The sequence below is a fragment of the Manacus candei genome, unplaced genomic scaffold (assembly GCF_025592945.1).
Source record: "Manacus candei isolate 608988 ecotype Guabito, Panama unplaced genomic scaffold, ASM2559294v1 h1tg000027l, whole genome shotgun sequence".
Taxonomy (NCBI): domain Eukaryota; kingdom Metazoa; phylum Chordata; class Aves; order Passeriformes; family Pipridae; genus Manacus; species Manacus candei.
The window spans coordinates 262,175-279,958 of record NW_026138075.1 but is presented as its reverse complement, the minus strand read 5'-3'; the positions used below and the strand labels follow the sequence as shown (position 1 = coordinate 279,958).

The 17,784-nt window shown below is 43.5% G+C and overlaps 1 protein-coding gene across 1 annotated transcript in view; it reads left to right on the top strand.

The window, feature by feature from the left end:
* Window positions 1-17,784, top strand: part of MUSK (muscle associated receptor tyrosine kinase) — a 57,267-nt gene that overhangs the window by 24,572 nt on the left and 14,911 nt on the right. Inside the window, exons 7-13 of the mRNA XM_051789260.1 lie at window positions 2,863-3,022; window positions 4,552-4,558; window positions 7,293-7,559; window positions 13,534-13,709; window positions 14,122-14,145; window positions 17,067-17,155; window positions 17,491-17,650. Coding sequence (XP_051645220.1) covers window positions 2,863-3,022; window positions 4,552-4,558; window positions 7,293-7,559; window positions 13,534-13,709; window positions 14,122-14,145; window positions 17,067-17,155; window positions 17,491-17,650 — 883 coding nt within the window. The remainder of the gene's footprint in view (window positions 1-2,862; window positions 3,023-4,551; window positions 4,559-7,292; window positions 7,560-13,533; window positions 13,710-14,121; window positions 14,146-17,066; window positions 17,156-17,490; window positions 17,651-17,784) is intronic.

Sequence of the window (17,784 nt, the reverse complement as noted above, 5' to 3'; positions counted from 1 at the left end):
CACCCTTTCTCACTGACCTCATGTCCTTCTGACCACAGGCTGACCATGACCATTCATGACTTGCTTGTCAAACAGAACCAATAAATCCTCTTATTCAAGTTCCTTACTTCAGGGGCCTATCACTATCCTGGTCTGTATCCCTTCTTTCCACATATTAAAATATATTATTAAGGCCCCTGGGCTACTCAGCAGGCTGTCTTGCCTTCCTTACCTCCTCTAAACTTTATGATGTGCTCCAGTCTGATTAGGGCTAATATTCCCTCAAGGTTGGTAGGGAGAACAGCAAAGGGATCAGATCAGCCTCTGCAGAGAACTGTGGATCCTCAGTGGTTTCTGACATGGTTTTTGACAGAAGTTAATTTGAGACAAGTGCAAGTGTTTATTTGACTTCTTTCCCATTGGGATTGAAACCTGTTGCAGGGGTTTGGGGTACTTAGCAGGGGCAGAGTATTTCCAGAGCACAGACCTGTGCTCTGCCCAGATCCCTGTGTGTGGATCCCTGTGTGTGACATGATGTTCGACCCCTGCCTGGGGCCACTGTCTGGCTTGTCATATCTGCTCTGCCCCATCCCTGCTCTGGAAAGCATAGCCCAGTCTCAGGAGGGTAGTGGTCCAAATTACCTCATTTTAAATATGGCAAGGAGGCCTTAATGAGAGACTGTTTCTGGGAAAGTCAGCAGGAAGTGGGTGGACTGTCGATCGTGCATTTGAAGGCTGGTTCACAACAGTAGTGAGTCATCAGAAGATGCAGCATTCCTGTGGCATTATGGTCTCTGAACACTGACCTGTAATTGTCCTGAGGCTTAAAGAATGGGATTCTTGCTGAGCTTATTGAACTGCCCTTGAAGAGAAGGATGGAAACTCCTCTGTGCAGCAGCTGCCTTGCCTACCTAAATAGAAATACAATTCATTTTCCTCCTGCTACACACCACAGGGCATCATGGGCCTTGTAATTTGGTTTTTCATACTCCAAAGAATAAATGAAGCAGGTGTGAAGATGTGAAGAAGTCTCTGGTTTGGTGGTGGCTGAGGGGGTATTTTAAGGGCTAAAAAGAGACCTGCTAGGAACAAAATCTCAGGAGATGTATTTGAAAAGGGAAGGGAATCAATTAACACAAGGGGATATCTTGAGGTTCCTGGTAGAGAAAACCACAGCTGGCCGGTGTGGAAATCCTAGGCACCACTACCCCACATGTTCACCTGTGATTTTCCATGGTACATGCTGCTCATACTGCTTGCAGTTACCTGAGCAACCTCTTCCTTCTGTGTCCAAGCTGTAATAAAAAATCCCAGTTCTCTGTGCTCACCAGGCACAGTTCAATGCTGCCAGACATGGTACACCCAAGGCCTGAAGATCAAGAAGTGAGAGAAGACTGGATTAGCAAAAGCTGCCTGGGGCAAGCAGCCACAAATCCCAGTTGGATGCTGGGAGGCAGGAGCAGCCTGTAAGAAATTCCCCTTTTCTACTGGGAAGGTATCCCTTCCAAATAATTCAGCACATTATTTTAGTGCTGAATGGTTTCTGGAGAGAAAAGGATTCTAAAACTAAATCTGACCAGAACTGTAATAAAAGAAAATTGTGGAAAAATATCCCCTGAGCTTCCATGCACTTGAACGGACTTCACAATGTAAGGGCAAAAATATCCCTGGCCCCTGTATTAACACAGTGACTGGCATACCTGGTGCAACACTTGCAGACTGTTCTGGTCTGATTATTTACTGATTTCTTCCCATACACATTCTCTTACCACAATTCCAAGTTGAACTTGAGTGAGGCAAAGCAAATATTTTCTTCTCAGCATTTTCTTTTTAGAGAAGATCCAATCTGCTTACAAAAGATGTGATACAGCACTGATGTGTTCCTTCTTGTTTTTTCAATTATAGCTGTTAATACATATGGGTATTTCATCTCATTGAAACATCTCATTGAAAGCACATTTCTACTAACCCTCTGGGAGGTCAGATTGATATCTCTGTCTTCTCAATTAGACACATAGGTAGAGTGCTTTGCTGGGATGGGTCCAGGGAGACAATTATCACTGTTCTTAGAGTCAGGTCACACCTCTGGGATCCACAGTCAACCATATCTCACTTGAATTACATTTGATGCTTCCTCTCAGTATGAAGATTAAAGCAGGCAATGCTGCTCCTTCCTATTGCTCTTGCAAGGTTGATGTACCATGCCCTCCTACTTTAATGAATTCCATATGAGCAGGAAAGACTTGATAAAATCAAGCCCAACTGGCCAAAATTAGCAGACTCCAAGCTCATTTACCTGGGAATTTCTGATCTGGCCAAAATCACCACATTTGCAGCCCCTTCCATATTTCAGTTGTGAGATAAAAAAAATCTACCAGCTATTTGTTGGAGCTATAGCACTTTCTTTGGTCATGACTGCTTTGAAAGTGTGGCAGTGGTTATATTAATCCAGAATCAATGACTTCCAAACTATTTTCTTTTCTTCCTCTGTATAGCGGATGTCCACAAAGTCACCTTGTCCCCTTCCTTGCTAAGGCATGAAAAGGCAAACAATCTACTACAAGAAGTCCTGGAGTAATTAGCCAGATAAACTACATGAGCCAAATTGCAACTGTGGCCCTCTGGAACTGACAAATAATTGCAAAAATATTGCGGAAGTGTGAAATAGGAGACCTTTAACATTTACTTTTGTCTGTGAAGTCAGCTGCTATGAAAGGACGAAAGTAACCCCAGCAGCTTTAGCTCTCTGCCACCTTCATCTATATGCCACATCTTTCTCTGCTAATTTAAATGCTTGTGGCTGTACCTCTTAGATTTTACCTTAGTTTGCTTGTTTGCCCCTTTGTTGGAAATATCACTGCAATGGGCTTTTCACTCTTTTAGGTTTCTGCAGGGTCTATAATGGAAAGTGTCAAGGACAGAGTGGTTGATTCCAGACTGCAGGTGTACGTCACCCGACCTGGCCTGTTCACTTGCCTTGCCACGAACAAACACAGCAAAACTTTTGGAGCTGCAAAAGCAGCAGCAACCATCAGCATTTCAGGTAGGTAGGGAGAGAAGGGGTGATTAATTTTTTACTCTTGCAATCACAGTCTTACCTTTTCTGCTGGGAGAGAAGAAAGGGGCGTGAAGTACTCTGGAGGAAGAGGGAAAGCCTTGGAAAGCTGATGGCGTGCGGGGGCTTAAATTTGAGTACAAGTGCATCCCCCACCAGGCTATTTCCTCATATATTCTTACACTTTGGAGACTGCCACAGCTGTCATTTCCTGAATGTTTGATGCTGTCTTGTACTTTGTGTCCCAGAAGTGCACTTGGTAAATTCATCCATGTGAAGGAAGTCGTGGCCATGACCCAGCATTGGTATCACCTAACAGCAAAGTGAAAATAGCTTTGAACAGTTTAGCTTCACAGGGGATTGCATCCAGAGAGCAGGGAGGTTGCTGTCAGAGTAGTATCCCACCCTGTCTGGAGTAATCTCTGCTTCCAGAGACATCTCCTAAATGTGAAAAAGATGTTCCAAAGGGAAGAAATGCCAAAGGTCAGAGCTAGCTAGCAACATTTGGCACACAGAGAAAAAGGTGGCATCTTGTGCCTTCCCTCTTTGGACAGTCAGGGAGGTATAGTTAGAGGAAAGAGCAATCCCACAGAACATGGGATGATAGCCCTGGTCCTGCTTTTAACCAGGCATGCACCTGTTCTTCTCTCTGTGCCTTAGCTGCTGCTTTGTTGAAAAAATAACCATGCTCTTTCTTACACTGGGCATTGAAACCTAGCAGCAAGCTCTGCCTTGTAAGAGACTCAGCACTTGATGCTGTATTTCACAACTTCCGTACTTTTTGTATTTTTCAACTGTATCTTTTTGTATTTTTCAACTTCTGCTTTTAGCCCAGGCAAGTCTCTGTCCCACAAGTGCAGTGGGGAGGGCAGGTGCTTTGGGCTGGTGGGAGGGGTTGCGCTGCTCTCCTCTGGGCTGTCTGTGTTTAGCAGGAGGGGAACAGTTGCCTAGACCTGATCAGGAGTCTGCCTTAGCCTTGTTCCATCTCACAAGAGTCCCAGGGCAGAGGTGTCCCGGTCCTTGGCTGGCACAGCCCAGCTCCCTGTGGCACTGGCAAGCTGGAGGCACCGTCATGTGACAGTGCTGCATCTCCAGCCCTAGTTTCTCTTGCCTGTTACAGCTGCTGCCTGAAGTAATGAGTACATGGGTGGTTTAAACAGAGGGTACTACCTGCTAGTTATGTAGGACCCAAAGGATCAGGGTAAAAATGTGAGTTTAGGGTGTAACAGTCCAATTCAGCTGGCACTGAGTCAACAATGCACTTCCTCCTCCTCATTCCTTCTCTCTTTACAGCATCCAGTGTTGCCCCACATTTCTTCCCCACAAGAAGGTACAAAAAAAAGGACAGAATTTAGGTGCATTCTTTTTCAGACAGCTTATGGTTCTCAGACAGATTTCCTATCATGGAAATGCCAACTTACACATCTCAGAGGGAGCAATGAAGTGTCACTGATATCTTTTCCATTTCTTCTTTCTCCTGGTTCATCACAATTCCTGGATTTGGTGCTTCTTGGCAGAGTGGAGGTAAGAATGACTTTCTGTGGCTTTGTGGAAGTTTTTTCTGGACCAGGGAGAAGAGAAATGATGAACCAAGGGGATTTGGTTAGTTTGGCTTAAATAAAGGGAGAGGGTTTTAGTATGCCAGTCACGCAGAAGAGGTTCACCTGAAGGGTACACTGAGCTCCTTTATAGAGGCATAATTGGAGACTGAGCTCAGGTAGATAAGAATGATTTTGTATCAAGCAAGTGGTGGGTCACACAACAGTAAGGGTGTTTGAAATATAGTAGTGGGTAGAATATTTTGTAGTAAATTCTGTTCACAGTTACAGACCCACAACTTCACTTGACCTTATAAACTTACATGGCAAAGCTTAACTGCAAGTTAAACTCCTGCGTATACACAGTCAGTAAATGTAATTTGGTTTGGTGATGACCAGGTTAGGGCAAGAGAAGTTTAAATTTGTTCCAAGCAGTTATGAACGGTCAAGCCACTTATGTGTGATGGGAAATGCACCTCTGCGTAATATTTTTTGAACAATTTAGCTGGATTTTTGTTTTTACCATATTTACCATGCTGCACTGGCAGATCACTCTGGAAGGAAAAGAGAGGATTAGCTTGGGAGGTGGGCTGGGGGCTTCTGGCCCTCAGAGAAATCAGCATGGCCCGAGAAAGTCTGAGTAGATGGCTTTGCCAGTCTGCTGACACAGGCCCCCTGCAAAGGCCATCGTCTCCATTCCAGGGGCTTGCTAGATTGATTCAGGAAGTCTGTAAGTAATTAAGTGACCACCAATGATGATGGCAGACCTATGCCTTACACCTGCACCTGTAAGTGCTCAAACGCTGAGCCTTTCAGTCCCACAGATGTTCTCAACACTCACTGCACGAAATTCCCTTTCTGTGACAAGGCAATGTGAGAAACACGTTGTTGCTACTTCTCCATTGCAACTTGGTCTGTGTCTCCTTGAATGTTTTAGAAAATCAAGGAATCACAGCCTAAGCACTGAGGGCTGTTGTCAGGCAGCTTCTGCAGCCCACTGAAGTCAGCAGCACAGCAGCCTCATACACACCTGCCCCTGCTTTTGCCTCTTGGACACAGGAAGGTAGCAACTTTCAGATTAAGCACAATGGGTATGATTGGGAAAATGTAAACAACATGAACCCTGAATGCCACAAACAGTTCTCTCAGGGTGCTGGGGGCATTGCATCGCTTTGGGGCAACATGCTGTACACCAGGGTGATGTCTTGGGCTGTGAGACTGGTGCAGCATGCTGGGGGACACCTGCGTCACATGAAGGCATGTCCATGGAGCCTGGGATGATACAGGGTGTCACAGCATCACTGCCATTTTGGTAATATCTCAAGGGGTTGGTTCCTTTATTTTTTAGCCAATGCGAAATAGAAAAAAGTATAATTTAAAAAAAATTCACATGAAACCCAAAATATAGCAGCTGAAACAGGGCCAGGGAGTGTCATCTGCAAAGAGCAGCATTTGAAAAGGAGAAATGTGAGCATACTGTGTAATTCCTTGTCCATGTATGTCCAGCTTTCTGAAATAAAAACAGCAAGAAAACCCAGAGTTAACAATGGGTGATTATTTCGACAGGGGAAAGAAATACAAGGCAAAGATACAAATAGCTCTGTTGACTGCTCCAAATGGTTGGCATGTTGTGAATTGAACTCCCTGACCCCAGTTACACTGACCAAATGAGCAATGGGGACAGCTGCACCCCGCCCTCCTCCCTTCCCAATTTGGCCATCCCCCACGCACAGGGAGTCTGTTATCCCAGGTTTCCCTCCCATGCCAAGGACACTGCATCCCACGGGCTGCCTAGGCAGAGGGCATCTCCTCACCCGCAGACCTTGCTGCTGTTGGGTGACTGTGGAAGCTACAGCTACAGCTGACCTGTGCACTTCCCTTGCCCTGCTGCTCCATTTTCATGGCTGTGGGGAAGAGGGGAGGGATCTCCTAGATGCAAAAATCACAGGAAAGAAATAAATGGCCCTCAAATGAGCTGGGCCTAGTGTGCTTTTTATTGCTCTTGCATAGCTTTGTCTCTGTCCTTTGTGGCAGGAGTTTGCAATGTGGGAGATATGGTTAGGAGAGGAGAAGATGGACCTTGCAGGGAAGAACCAGGAAGAAAAATTCAGAGACTTGTGCCTTCCTCCTCTCTGTGTCTCCCACCTAAACACGTGTGGAAGTGAGGCAGGGTCAGGAGGGGTGCAGTAGCTGAGGAGGGGCAGGCAGGAATTTGATCTGATCTTGTGAAAAATTTCCTGGCACATGTTGTATTGGACTTTTCTGGCTCTTGCTCATCAAGTCCATCCTAAATTAAACAGTTGTTAGACGGCAGAGCAAAAAACACTGAGTTATAACAGGGCTGCAAAAGAAGCATGGCTGATGCCTACTGCAGGGAAAATAAAATGGTTTCCCATAGGGCCTAGGGAGAAGGTGAGGGGCCATGCTAGGCCACGGTTGTGTTTGATTTCTCAGTCTTTTGCCCGCTTATAAAGTTCAAAATACTTGGCAAGATCCTCACTCCTGGAACTCACTAGGGCTCACACCAGGGTACTTTGCAGAATTTTCATTTTTGGACTATATTAGCTCATTTTAGTGATTTTAACTGTCTGCTATCTCCTCTGCCCTCTGTTAGCCTTATACATTCTACTTTATTCAGAAACAGAGCCTAGGCATTGTGAGCCTACAGCTATTTAGAGCTGTGAGCTTACTCTATGTGTGTATTCTCTTGTCCTCAACAGCAAGCTGTACAAGGGTGATGCAGGTTACTGCAGCACTTACAGAGGTGAGGTGTGCAGTGCTATCTTGGCGAAGAATGCTCTTGTTTTCTTCAACTCCTCCTATGCTGACCCAGAGGAGACCCAAGAGCTGCTTGTGCACACTGCCTGGACTGAACTGAAAATGGTGAGTTCATTCTGCCAACCGGCTGCTGAGTCTCTGCTGTGTAACTACATCTTCCAGGAGTGCAATCCCTCCGGAGCTGGGCCAGCTCCAAAACCAGTGTGCAGGTAAATGAAGAAAAAAATGCTCATATTTCACTTTCATTTCATGGGGATGTGTAGGCAGCTGTGGAGTGGTGAGGGACTGACCAGGCTTGCAGTAGCATTAAGTGAAGTTAGGCCCTCTAGGTTTGCATAGGTTTTCCCTTTGCTCTCTTCTCTGTACACCCAGAGATGACTGATTCAGCTCTGTCTGTGCTCATTGCTAGGGTACAGACCGAATTCCAGGCCCAGACCTTTGTATTATATCAGGCATTTAGTGGACAGTGTTGAAAAGAAGTATCCATTTGAATGACACAGTTTGTTTAAATAGTTAACATATTGTTATCAGTTAAATCTTCCTATGTCAGTCTGTACTTACTATTACTATCAACAGTAATTGCTTATTTGGAACTTTGACTAAATACAGCCCCAGAGTATGCAATAAATCTGGCCAAGGCAATCATTTAGCACTTTGCACTAAGACAAAGATGGAACAAAAAAAGACAACACCAGAGATACTGACACTGTAATTGTACCTGCTAAACCAAAACTCCAATCTGGCTCTTACATCCTTCCATATGCAGAGAAATGTCCATTGAAACTGGGCTGACAGGGACCCTGAGGAGTCCAAAGCATCTCTCACTAATCCACTGCTGACAGATATTAGTGCACACATCCCAGTGGTAGAGACACTGCTCCCTCCCCATGCAACCTTCTGAGCAGTCCTTCCCTCATTCCTTGTCCTCCCGCCACGGCCATGGAGGCGAGTTTCTTCCTTTCCTCTTTGCAGTGAGATTTTAAATCTTCCCATTTCTCTGACTAGAAAAACCATTTTTTTCCAAGCTCTGCACATAGCTCTTGCTTTTCTGGCTAGGTCCAAGTTCTGTTACTGTTGACTATAATGGAGTTACGATTGCTTGGTGCTTCTTGCCGAGGACAGCCCCTCATAGATATATCAGGATGAAGCTTTCTTTTTTTCCTAGCATATTCACCCCCTGGAGGACTAGTCATTACCCATTTCACATTTGGGCAACTGACATCCTTGCCCAAAGTGCAGTGCTTTGTTCTCATCTTCCTTGAAACGCTTTTTAAAAATTTATTCAGATCTCTGTTTGTCGGAAGAGCAGCCACAACTCTACTGTCTCAACTAAAATACAAGTCTTCTGTGCAGATATGGCAAGCACAGTGCCAGCTGGACTTGGGTTAGATATGGTCTACTGACAGTCATTTTTCCAGTTATGTAGGGGCTTTTCAGGGCAATAGCAGCACTTTGTTTTTGTAATCTGGATTTTACCGGTTGCTCCTCCTTTAAGGTCTCTAAAACAAAGGCACAGAGGAAAAGCCCAGTATGCAGCTTGACTATACATTCAGTTTTCTATTTGGTATCTATGATGTTCAATATTCCACCATCAACAGAGTGGTGGCATATATGCTACAAAAAAAATTGTATGTGCAAGTATCCACAGATAATCATGCAGCCAAGTACTGAAACTTGCTTTTTACTGGCAGACTTCTCCCTGCCACCTCATTATTCTCCTCTTTGTCACTGTGCCCTTAAGTACATGATCTCTGTGCCTTTTTTCAAGATGTGTGTCAGTATTTATATTTCAGCCACACATGTACAGCACATTTGTCAGCTAGGGATTTTGCACAGTGCTCCACAAAGCATTGCAGTTAGATCAGGGCCTTGCTTCATTTACTTCTACTCAAACGTGGCCCTGTAGGACCAGAACTCATGGTAAGTGACTGAAGGCTTGCAATTCTGGGGCAGTTCTAAAGTCAGAGTGACATAAATCAACATAAATCTGCACTTGATCTTGAGCTAACAGGTACAGCATTTGCAAATATGTCTAAATGTTAATGGATTTGCCTGGCATCATCCTTCTTCAAATCCATGAGTCAGTGCTGGGTTTTTTTTGATTATTACCCCCTCCCCCCTGCTCCTCCCCCACCTCCCCCCCCCAATTTTAATGCAGCTTTCTTCATAACAAAAGCCCTGTAACAGCATCCTTTCCAATTCTTGTTCCCAGAGCACATCAGCTGGACAGCAGTTCTTCCAAAGCCCTAGCCCAATACTCCTTTTGAAAACTCAGACATCTAATATGTACTTCTGAACAGCTGAGAGAGGTCTGGGGGCTCTTTAACACATCTCATGTGGTCTTGGTTACTTTCCAATTATCTTGATTACTTTTTACCGACAACTTTATACCTCTCTGCAGACACTGGCTAGACTACACAAGTTTTCAGCTGAAATACTTCATGAGTAAAAATTTAACCATCTCAGAGGTAGGAGAATTCTCCTAGTTTTTGAGGGATATATTCCCCTTGACATATTTTCATGTAGTTTTGTCTTATTATTTATTCTCTGCAACAGTTTTTCTCACTCCATGTCATATTTTTTTAATGTTCATTTTGGTTTGGGAGCTATCTAGCAAGAATAACAACTGATAGACTAAGTAAAGCTTTTATAAAATGATCAGGGAATAAAACAATATGAAATGAAACAGAAAAAAGCAACATGGGAAAAGTTTCACTTCACGTAAGTTAAGATGTAAGTTGATTAAAATGAGAGTTTTTAAGAAAAGTGATGTCTCATTTCATAATTCTTGATTACGTCTGCCTTTTGCCACTGGCTGCTATTGTGACAGCAAAAGAAACATCCTCAGTTTCTATTTCAATCACTGCTGATATGAAGGGACAAGGCTGCAGGGAATTGTCTTTTGTTGGAAAATGTCTCACTTTGTTTGGGCCTAAGTGTCCCCACCTCCTCTTAAATAGTCTCTTGTGGTCCCTAAAAACACTACTGCCACACTTGTTCTCTTCTACCATTACTGTTCTTTGTCCATCTGTCATTTACATGACATGAAACTTCTAATAATAATCTGAAGTTATCTTTGCATATGATCTCATCAAGCTCTCCCTGCTCAGCATTAAGCGTTACAACAATGGTATGAACCCAGCTAGAGGAGACTGATCATCACTCCCTCTGGCTGCCTTACCATGCATCCAGGGTGGGTCTGTGGTAAAGATAACATTCCTTTAATGTGGGGGCAGACAACATTGCAGAGGAAGGGTCTTTTGTGTTTTGCAGTTGAATAAAGGGCTTATTTAAGGATGCTCTGGCTCCAGGAGTGAACAGAGCTAATTCAACCCAGATCTCCCAAGTCTCAGCAAATGCAAGTTTTTCTCATTTCCCTATCTAAGCATTTCTTTACTTCAGAAGGTCATTCCTGTTCCACATGTTGTGTAACATAAAAAAGATAAATTATACCATCTGGCTGCATTCTGGTTTCCATGAAGTGAGGAAGGAATAAACCAGCACTGGCTAAAACCAAGCAAAGAGCAGCTGAGCTTTGATGGCTTCAGCCTGCAGACTTGAAGGGCATCCACTAGTGTTGCAGAAAAGCTGTTGCCCTGGTAGAATTCCCAATGACCTGCATCCTTCAAGTCCTTTAGAGTATTTGGAGTGTTGATAGTTATTTCCAAATGTCATGGCCATCTGCTCTTGCCAAACCTTTGTATAATTAATCAGATTGCATCAGGTGATGAATTTGGCTAAATCCTTCCCCATGGACCCCAACAATACCTTTCTGAATCACTGTGTGATGGTTGGAAAAGTTATGGATCTGTTAAGGACTTCAGCTGAACTCAGTAAAAGTAACCTCTGCACAGAGCTGGTTTTTTCAACTCAAACTCTCAAGAATAACTGCATAAATAAGCAAATAAGTGATAAATTGACCAATACAACAAGTCCACAAACTTTATAGTACAGTGTCCTTTTTCCTTTCCTTTCCTTCCTTTCCTTCCTTTCCTTTCCTTTCCTTTCCTTTCCTTTCCTTTCCTTTCTTTCCTTTCCTTTCCTTTCCTTTCCTTTCCTTTCCTTTCCTTTCCTTTCCTTTCCTTTCCTTTCCTTTCCTTTCCTTTCCTTTTCCTTTCCTTTCCTTTCCTTTCCTTTCCTTTCCTTTCCTTTCCTTTCCCTTTCCTTTCCTTTCCTTTCCTTTCCTTTCCTTTCCTTTCCTTTTCCTTTCCTTTCCTTTCCTTTCCTTTCCTTTCCTTTCCTTTCCTTTCCTTTCCTTTCCTTTCCTTTCCTTTCCTTTCCTTTCCTTTCCTTTCCTTTCCTTTCCTTTCCTTTCCTTTCCTTCCTTTCTCCTTTCCCTTCCTTTCTCCTTTCCCTTCCTTTCTCCTTTCCCTTCCTTTCTCCTTTCCCTTCCTTTCTCCTTTCCCTTCCTTTCTCCTTTCCCTTCCTTTCTCCTTTCCCTTCCTTTCTCCTTTCCCTTCCTTTCTCCTTTCCCTTCCTTTCTCCTTTCCCTTCCTTTCTCCTTTCCCTTCCTTTCTCCTTTCCCTTCCTTTCTCCTTTCCCTTCCTTTCTCCTTTCCCTTCCTTTCTCCTTTCCCTTCCTTTCTCCTTTCCCTTCCTTTCTCCTTTCCCTTCCTTTCTCCTTTCCCTTCCTTTCTCCTTTCCCTTCCTTTCTCCTTTCCCTTCCTTTCTCCTTTCCCTTCCTTTCTCCTTTCCCTTCCTTTCTCCTTTCCCTTCCTTTCTCCTTTCCCTTCCTTTCTCCTTTCCCTTCCTTTCTCCTTTCCCTTCCTTTCTCCTTTCCCTTCCTTTCTCCTTTCCCTTCCTTTCTCCTTTCCCTTCCTTTCTCCTTTCCCTTCCTTTCTCCTTTCCCTTCCTTTCTCCTTTCCCTTCCTTTCTCCTTTCCCTTCCTTTCTCCTTTCCCTTCCTTTCTCCTTTCCCTTCCTTTCTCCTTTCCCTTCCTTTCTCCTTTCCCTTCCTTTCTCCTTTCCCTTCCTTTCTCCTTTCCCTTCCTTTCTTCTCCTTTCCCTTCCTTTCTCCTTTCCCTTCCTTTCTCCTTTCCCTTCCTTTCTCCTTTCCCTTCCTTTCTCCTTTCCCTTCCTTTCTCCTTTCCCTTCCTTTCTCCTTTCCCTTCCTTTCTCCTTTCCCTTCCTTTCTCCTTTCCCTTCCTTTCTCCTTTCCCTTCCCAAACCTTCCCAAACCTTCCCTTCCCTTTCTTCCCTAGAGCAGATATTTTTGCCTTGTCCTTCATCGCAAAGACTTTCTCATGTAAGGCCCATTTAAACATCCAAAGCACTTCTTGTCAGTGGATGTTTCACATTGTTATGTGGTAGGTAATACATAGACAAGTCTCTTTTTTGCATTCTAAAGCTTTTGCTGCAGAGAGCTGACACAGAAAAAAGAGAAAGTTGTCTGTGGAGAAAAGAAGATAATCAAATGAGTGATTCTGTGACATTAAAAATACAGGCAAATATTTAATTTAAGACAATTAAGAATTGCAGCTCATTTCTTGCTTTTAATAGATGACATGTTAATTTAGAAAAGACAGGTGAGATTTTCAAAATGTACTGAAAATTTCAAACTTCAGACATGTGAGAGGCTATTTGCAGGAGCATGTAATGACAGGACAAGGGGGAATGTCTTCAAACTGAAAGAGAGTAGGTTTGGATTAGGTATAATGTAGAATTCTTCATTGAAAGTGTGGTGAGGCACTGGAAGAGGTTTCCCAGAAAAGTTGTGGATGCCTCATCCCTGGAAGCATCCAAGGCCAGGTTGGATGGGGCTTAGAGTAACCTGGTCTAGTGTAAGGTGTCCCTGCCTATGGCAGGGGGGTTGAAACTAAATTATTTTTGAGGTGTCTTCCAACCCAAGTCATTCTATGATTCTCTGATGTTTACTAGTAGACAACATCAAAAAATCTGTATGAAAAGATGAGAATGAACTCCTCACAGACTGTGATGTTAGTTGTGTCTTGAGCATAACCCCGATTTATTAAAAATGTGGTTTTGTTTGTTTCCTAAAGGAAGCTCTTACATTTCATACAGTTTCCTTTATGGTTTATGAGCCAGACAGACTGGCTTTAAAGATGTGTGACTCTATTAATGGATTTCTGTCAGCCTGCATAACCCCTGCATATCCCAGCTAAGTGCAGCTATTGTTATCAAGCTATTGACTGCTGTATTTCACTGTTTTTTGCAAAATAATGTAGAGAGAATTGCCTTGCTGTAAAGGATCTCTACTGCTTTAAGGAATGGCTCTCAATGGAGGAAAACTCTCAGAAGGGGATTTACAAGCCAGGGCTGATGTTGCTCACTCTTCCTGAATGCAACAGACTGCCCAGCCTGCATGAGGACCCCAGCTCCTGCACCCACATCCCTTTCTTTGGTAAGGTGGCACATGCTGCCCATTGTCCAGAGACCTGTGTTCTTGGTAAGGGAGGAGGGAAGGATGAGATCCATAACTTGCAGCTAAAGTAAAAGCTAATGATGGGTACCGTCCTGTCAGCATCTGTGCATGGAATTGTGGCAGCTGCATTGGGTGATTTTCTGTCTCACCCAACTGGGGTGTGGGAGAAATCTCTCAAGTAAATAAAACCTGGATCCTTATTGAGAAGATCATAACAATTTCATAAAACAGTCTTAATGATGGCAAAATTGCCATTCAGGTGCCTTTGCAAAGAAACAAGTTGTTTAAACACTGCTAGGGTGAGAACTTTTTCCTATAACTCCTAAGTAAGCATCCACTTATACTACATCCTAGACAATCCCTCCTTACATCTTGTCTTTTCTTTTTACAGATTTTAAGAAGGAGAATATAACCAGTAAGTAGACTGCTCCAGGTTCTGTATTTTTAAAGGTGGACATGATATTCTTCATTGAATATGCAGTTTGCACAGTAATTTTGTGTTTTTCTCTGGCCTGGCTGGCTGAATTTGGGTGATTACCAGGGAATGCCTGAGTTACCACATCCAAGGCACGGGGAAACACATTTCCAGCTCTTCAGAGTCTGGGGGAAATACGTGCTGGTAACTTTTGAAGATGGTGGGAGTGGAATGGTGCTTTTAGGTGGTACATTCCGCTTCAGCTGTTTCCTTTTCTCTCTACCACTTGTTTCTAGTTCTGCTTTACCCATATTTGGTATTTCTGATACTGCTGCTGAGGTTATCCTAGCCTTATATGCTGCTACACACTGGGTTACCTATGTCAGGCTGGCCTTGCAAGACCTTAATACCCAAAAGATCCCAGCACTTTTCTCAAATTATCTCTGAAGTCTGGCTCACTTTCCTCAAATTACCTCTGAATTCTGGCTGTTTCTCATGCAACCTCCCTATGACCAATGGTAAGACCAAGACATCTCCTGTGGTGCTGCTATGACTTCTGTTAGCCTCTCACCCTGCTGCTGGTCATGGCTGGAACACTCACATCTAGCTCTTCCACAGACACACAACTGCAGTTTCAAGCTCAGCCACTGAAGTTGTCTCACTGGAAAGAAAAGAAGAGTCTCTCCATCAGTGCTGCCTAGTGCCTACAGCCTTCAGGTGTAGCCATCCCCTCCCTGACGCAAGGACCTCAAGACAGCAGTGCCAGCCAATGAGTGGTGCATTCATGGGGTGGTTTCAGACTCCCCTGAGATGTTTGCAACTTCAGAACATAGTTTCTGTGTTCTGTGTAAAGGCATGACCTTTCTGTTCAGCTTTCACAGCATTTTCCCAGAGAGGCATTGCACAGATGTGCACTATTCAGTCACGAATCAGGAAGACAGTAACATTTTAGTAATATTGCCCCCTCTTTTTTACTTTAGAGCCTCTGTTGTGTGCACAAGGGTTTGGGAAACATGAACCAAACTGTCTTCTAGCTTGCCATCAAATTATTCATTGTAAGTCAGGTGGACCACCTTTATTATTCTCCCCTGTCCTCATTGTAGAAAGACAATCTATGAAAGCATCTGCATTTTCCAGAGTACAAAGGACTTAGGGTTGCTTCCTTAGTGGTGTTGTTAACCCTAAAACTCTCCACATTGATCCTCTAGGGTGTCACACATATTTATTTCAGATCTTTGCAGAAATCTTTTTCATATTCATCATGAGGCATGTTCCAGGCATTGCTTTCTTTTCCTTTGAATGAGAGACATGTAAAATTCTGGGCTCAGGCACACAAGTATGTACCAGGGCAGCTTAACAAGATTTTACACCTTTGCTGAGCTATGTTATGTGGGGGATGCTAGGTTGTTGCAGATGTGAGCCATAAATGTTATTTACATATCAGTCAAAGAAGTCCATGTTAGAGCATTTTACTTTGTATTTGTGATGGGTTTAAGTGCTCTTGTGAAGTACACAGTAATTTCTATACTGGGATGTTTGGATGTCTTGGGTTACAGGAACTTGATCCTTTGTTTAAGATCACTCACCTGGAGCAAACTATTTAATGGTGGTTTTTCTACCTACTCATGTGTAGTGCCTGATGTCTGCTGAAACTTCAGAAAACTAAGGATCTATAACAAAATATAACTGCAATCCTGAGTGCAGTGGGTAATGCAAAAAGAAAAGAGCAGATAGTCATCATAGTGCATGGACTATAGTCCTCCTACAGGAGAAACAGGATAATCTGCAGGGATAAATTAAAACACACAGCCTTGCCTCAAATTTGGATGAAAACTTATAAAGAGTTTACATGATACTGAAAAATACTTGCTTAAAAATCATTATTTTAGAATACATCAGTTTTCCTCTTGCTTTTCTTTTTTTTTTTTTCCTGAGCTGCAAGTTTATGACCATAATAGAAAATAAAATTATGACAACAGTATTTGCTGGCTTGTTAGTTTGTCTAACAAGGTTAACAATGCAGTGGACCCTAATGCATGCTGTCAATCAGAATGCTGGCCCCTGCTCAGCCGAGTTTACAAAAGATTATCTACCATGTGTTGAATTGTTTAAGGCTGCATCTCCTATGCTGTCCTCCTGGTTCCTAGATTATGCCAGCATGCAGTAAACTCTCCTATGAAGACAGGTGGTGTCTACATTTATCCATATTCCTGTATTAAAATCCTCTCAAGATTTTCTGCTAATTTTTCTGCAGCCGGAACAAGCCTTGTGTATGGAAAGTGAACTATACATTCTTTATTAGAAATAACATTGTTTTTATACTGATACTATTCTTTGAGATCATAGTTGCCTTCAGTGTATGGTTTCCACATATGCTGGAAACCACAGGCTGTCTCCAAATATTCAAAGAGGACAAGCACTGTACAGAAGCAGGAGAAGGGATACCACCATGGGACTTTATGTATCCCAGCCCTCTGCTATCTACAAGAGTAACATGGGCATACTCCCATTAGTAGTCTCCCTCTAAGAGTGTAGGCTGTGAATCATGGAACTGGTGCTGCAATTTGCCTTCTGCCTTGGTTTGGCATGGGTGGGTTCAGTGTGGTTCTGCCTGCACTTTCTGTGTGGAAGTGCTGTGCATGAGGTAGTCGCAGCTCAGCCATTACAGGCATATCTGAAAGAGCTCCTGTTCTCTCTTTGAAGTTTTACCAGATTTGATCTTATGCATTGAGCTCAAAATCCGTTTAAGTGTAAACAAGAGGCTAAGCAGTGCCGAGCCTGCAGTTGTCTTGTCCTGTTATGTGCTTTAGATCTGATGCTAATTTTCACATGCTCTAATGTAAGGACATGAAATTTATTCTTGTGAGTCCTTGATCCAATGTTTTTGTTTTGTTTTGTTTTGTTTTGTTTTTCCCTCCCAGGGACTTGCTACAGTGGCAATGGCCAGTTTTACCAGGGCTGGGCCAACATCACGGCCTCTGGCATTCCCTGCCAGAAGTGGAGTGACCAGGTGCGCACTGGTGTGACATCCACCAAACTGAGAGCTGTGCTCAAGGTCTGCTTTTCCAACATGTTTCCCAGAGCCAGGCAGCCCAGTCTCAGTGGAAGGGCTGAGCAGGGGACAGGTTGCCTTCATTCTTGAGTTCACTGGTGTTTCACAATCGCATCATGTTTCAATCTGCATGTTCCCCTTCCTGTGCCAAGATGCATTCTCTGTCATTCTGTCAGGCTATCTCAAGAAAAGTTCTGCCTGTCTTCACTCACTGTTTTATTTTCTTGTGTTTTACTAATAACTGCATGAAAAAATATCCTTAAACACTAATCCAATTTTCTTCCTCCCCCAAGGCTCCCCACTTGCACAGGAGGACTCCTCAGGTTTTTCCTGAGCTGTCTGATGCTGAGAATTACTGTCGCAACCCAGGAGGTGAGAATGAACGTCCCTGGTGCTACACAAGAGACCCAGCCGTGACCTGGGAATACTGCAGTGTGCCTCCCTGTGGAGATGGTAGGCAACTCAAATCTATGATTTCTGCCACTGTGGTTGTTTTGGGGCCACAAGAGGTGTTTGCATCCTGAGTATACCAACCTGTTCCTCCTTCTGGATTCAGCTAGTTCTGGGTCTCTTCAATGATTCACTCA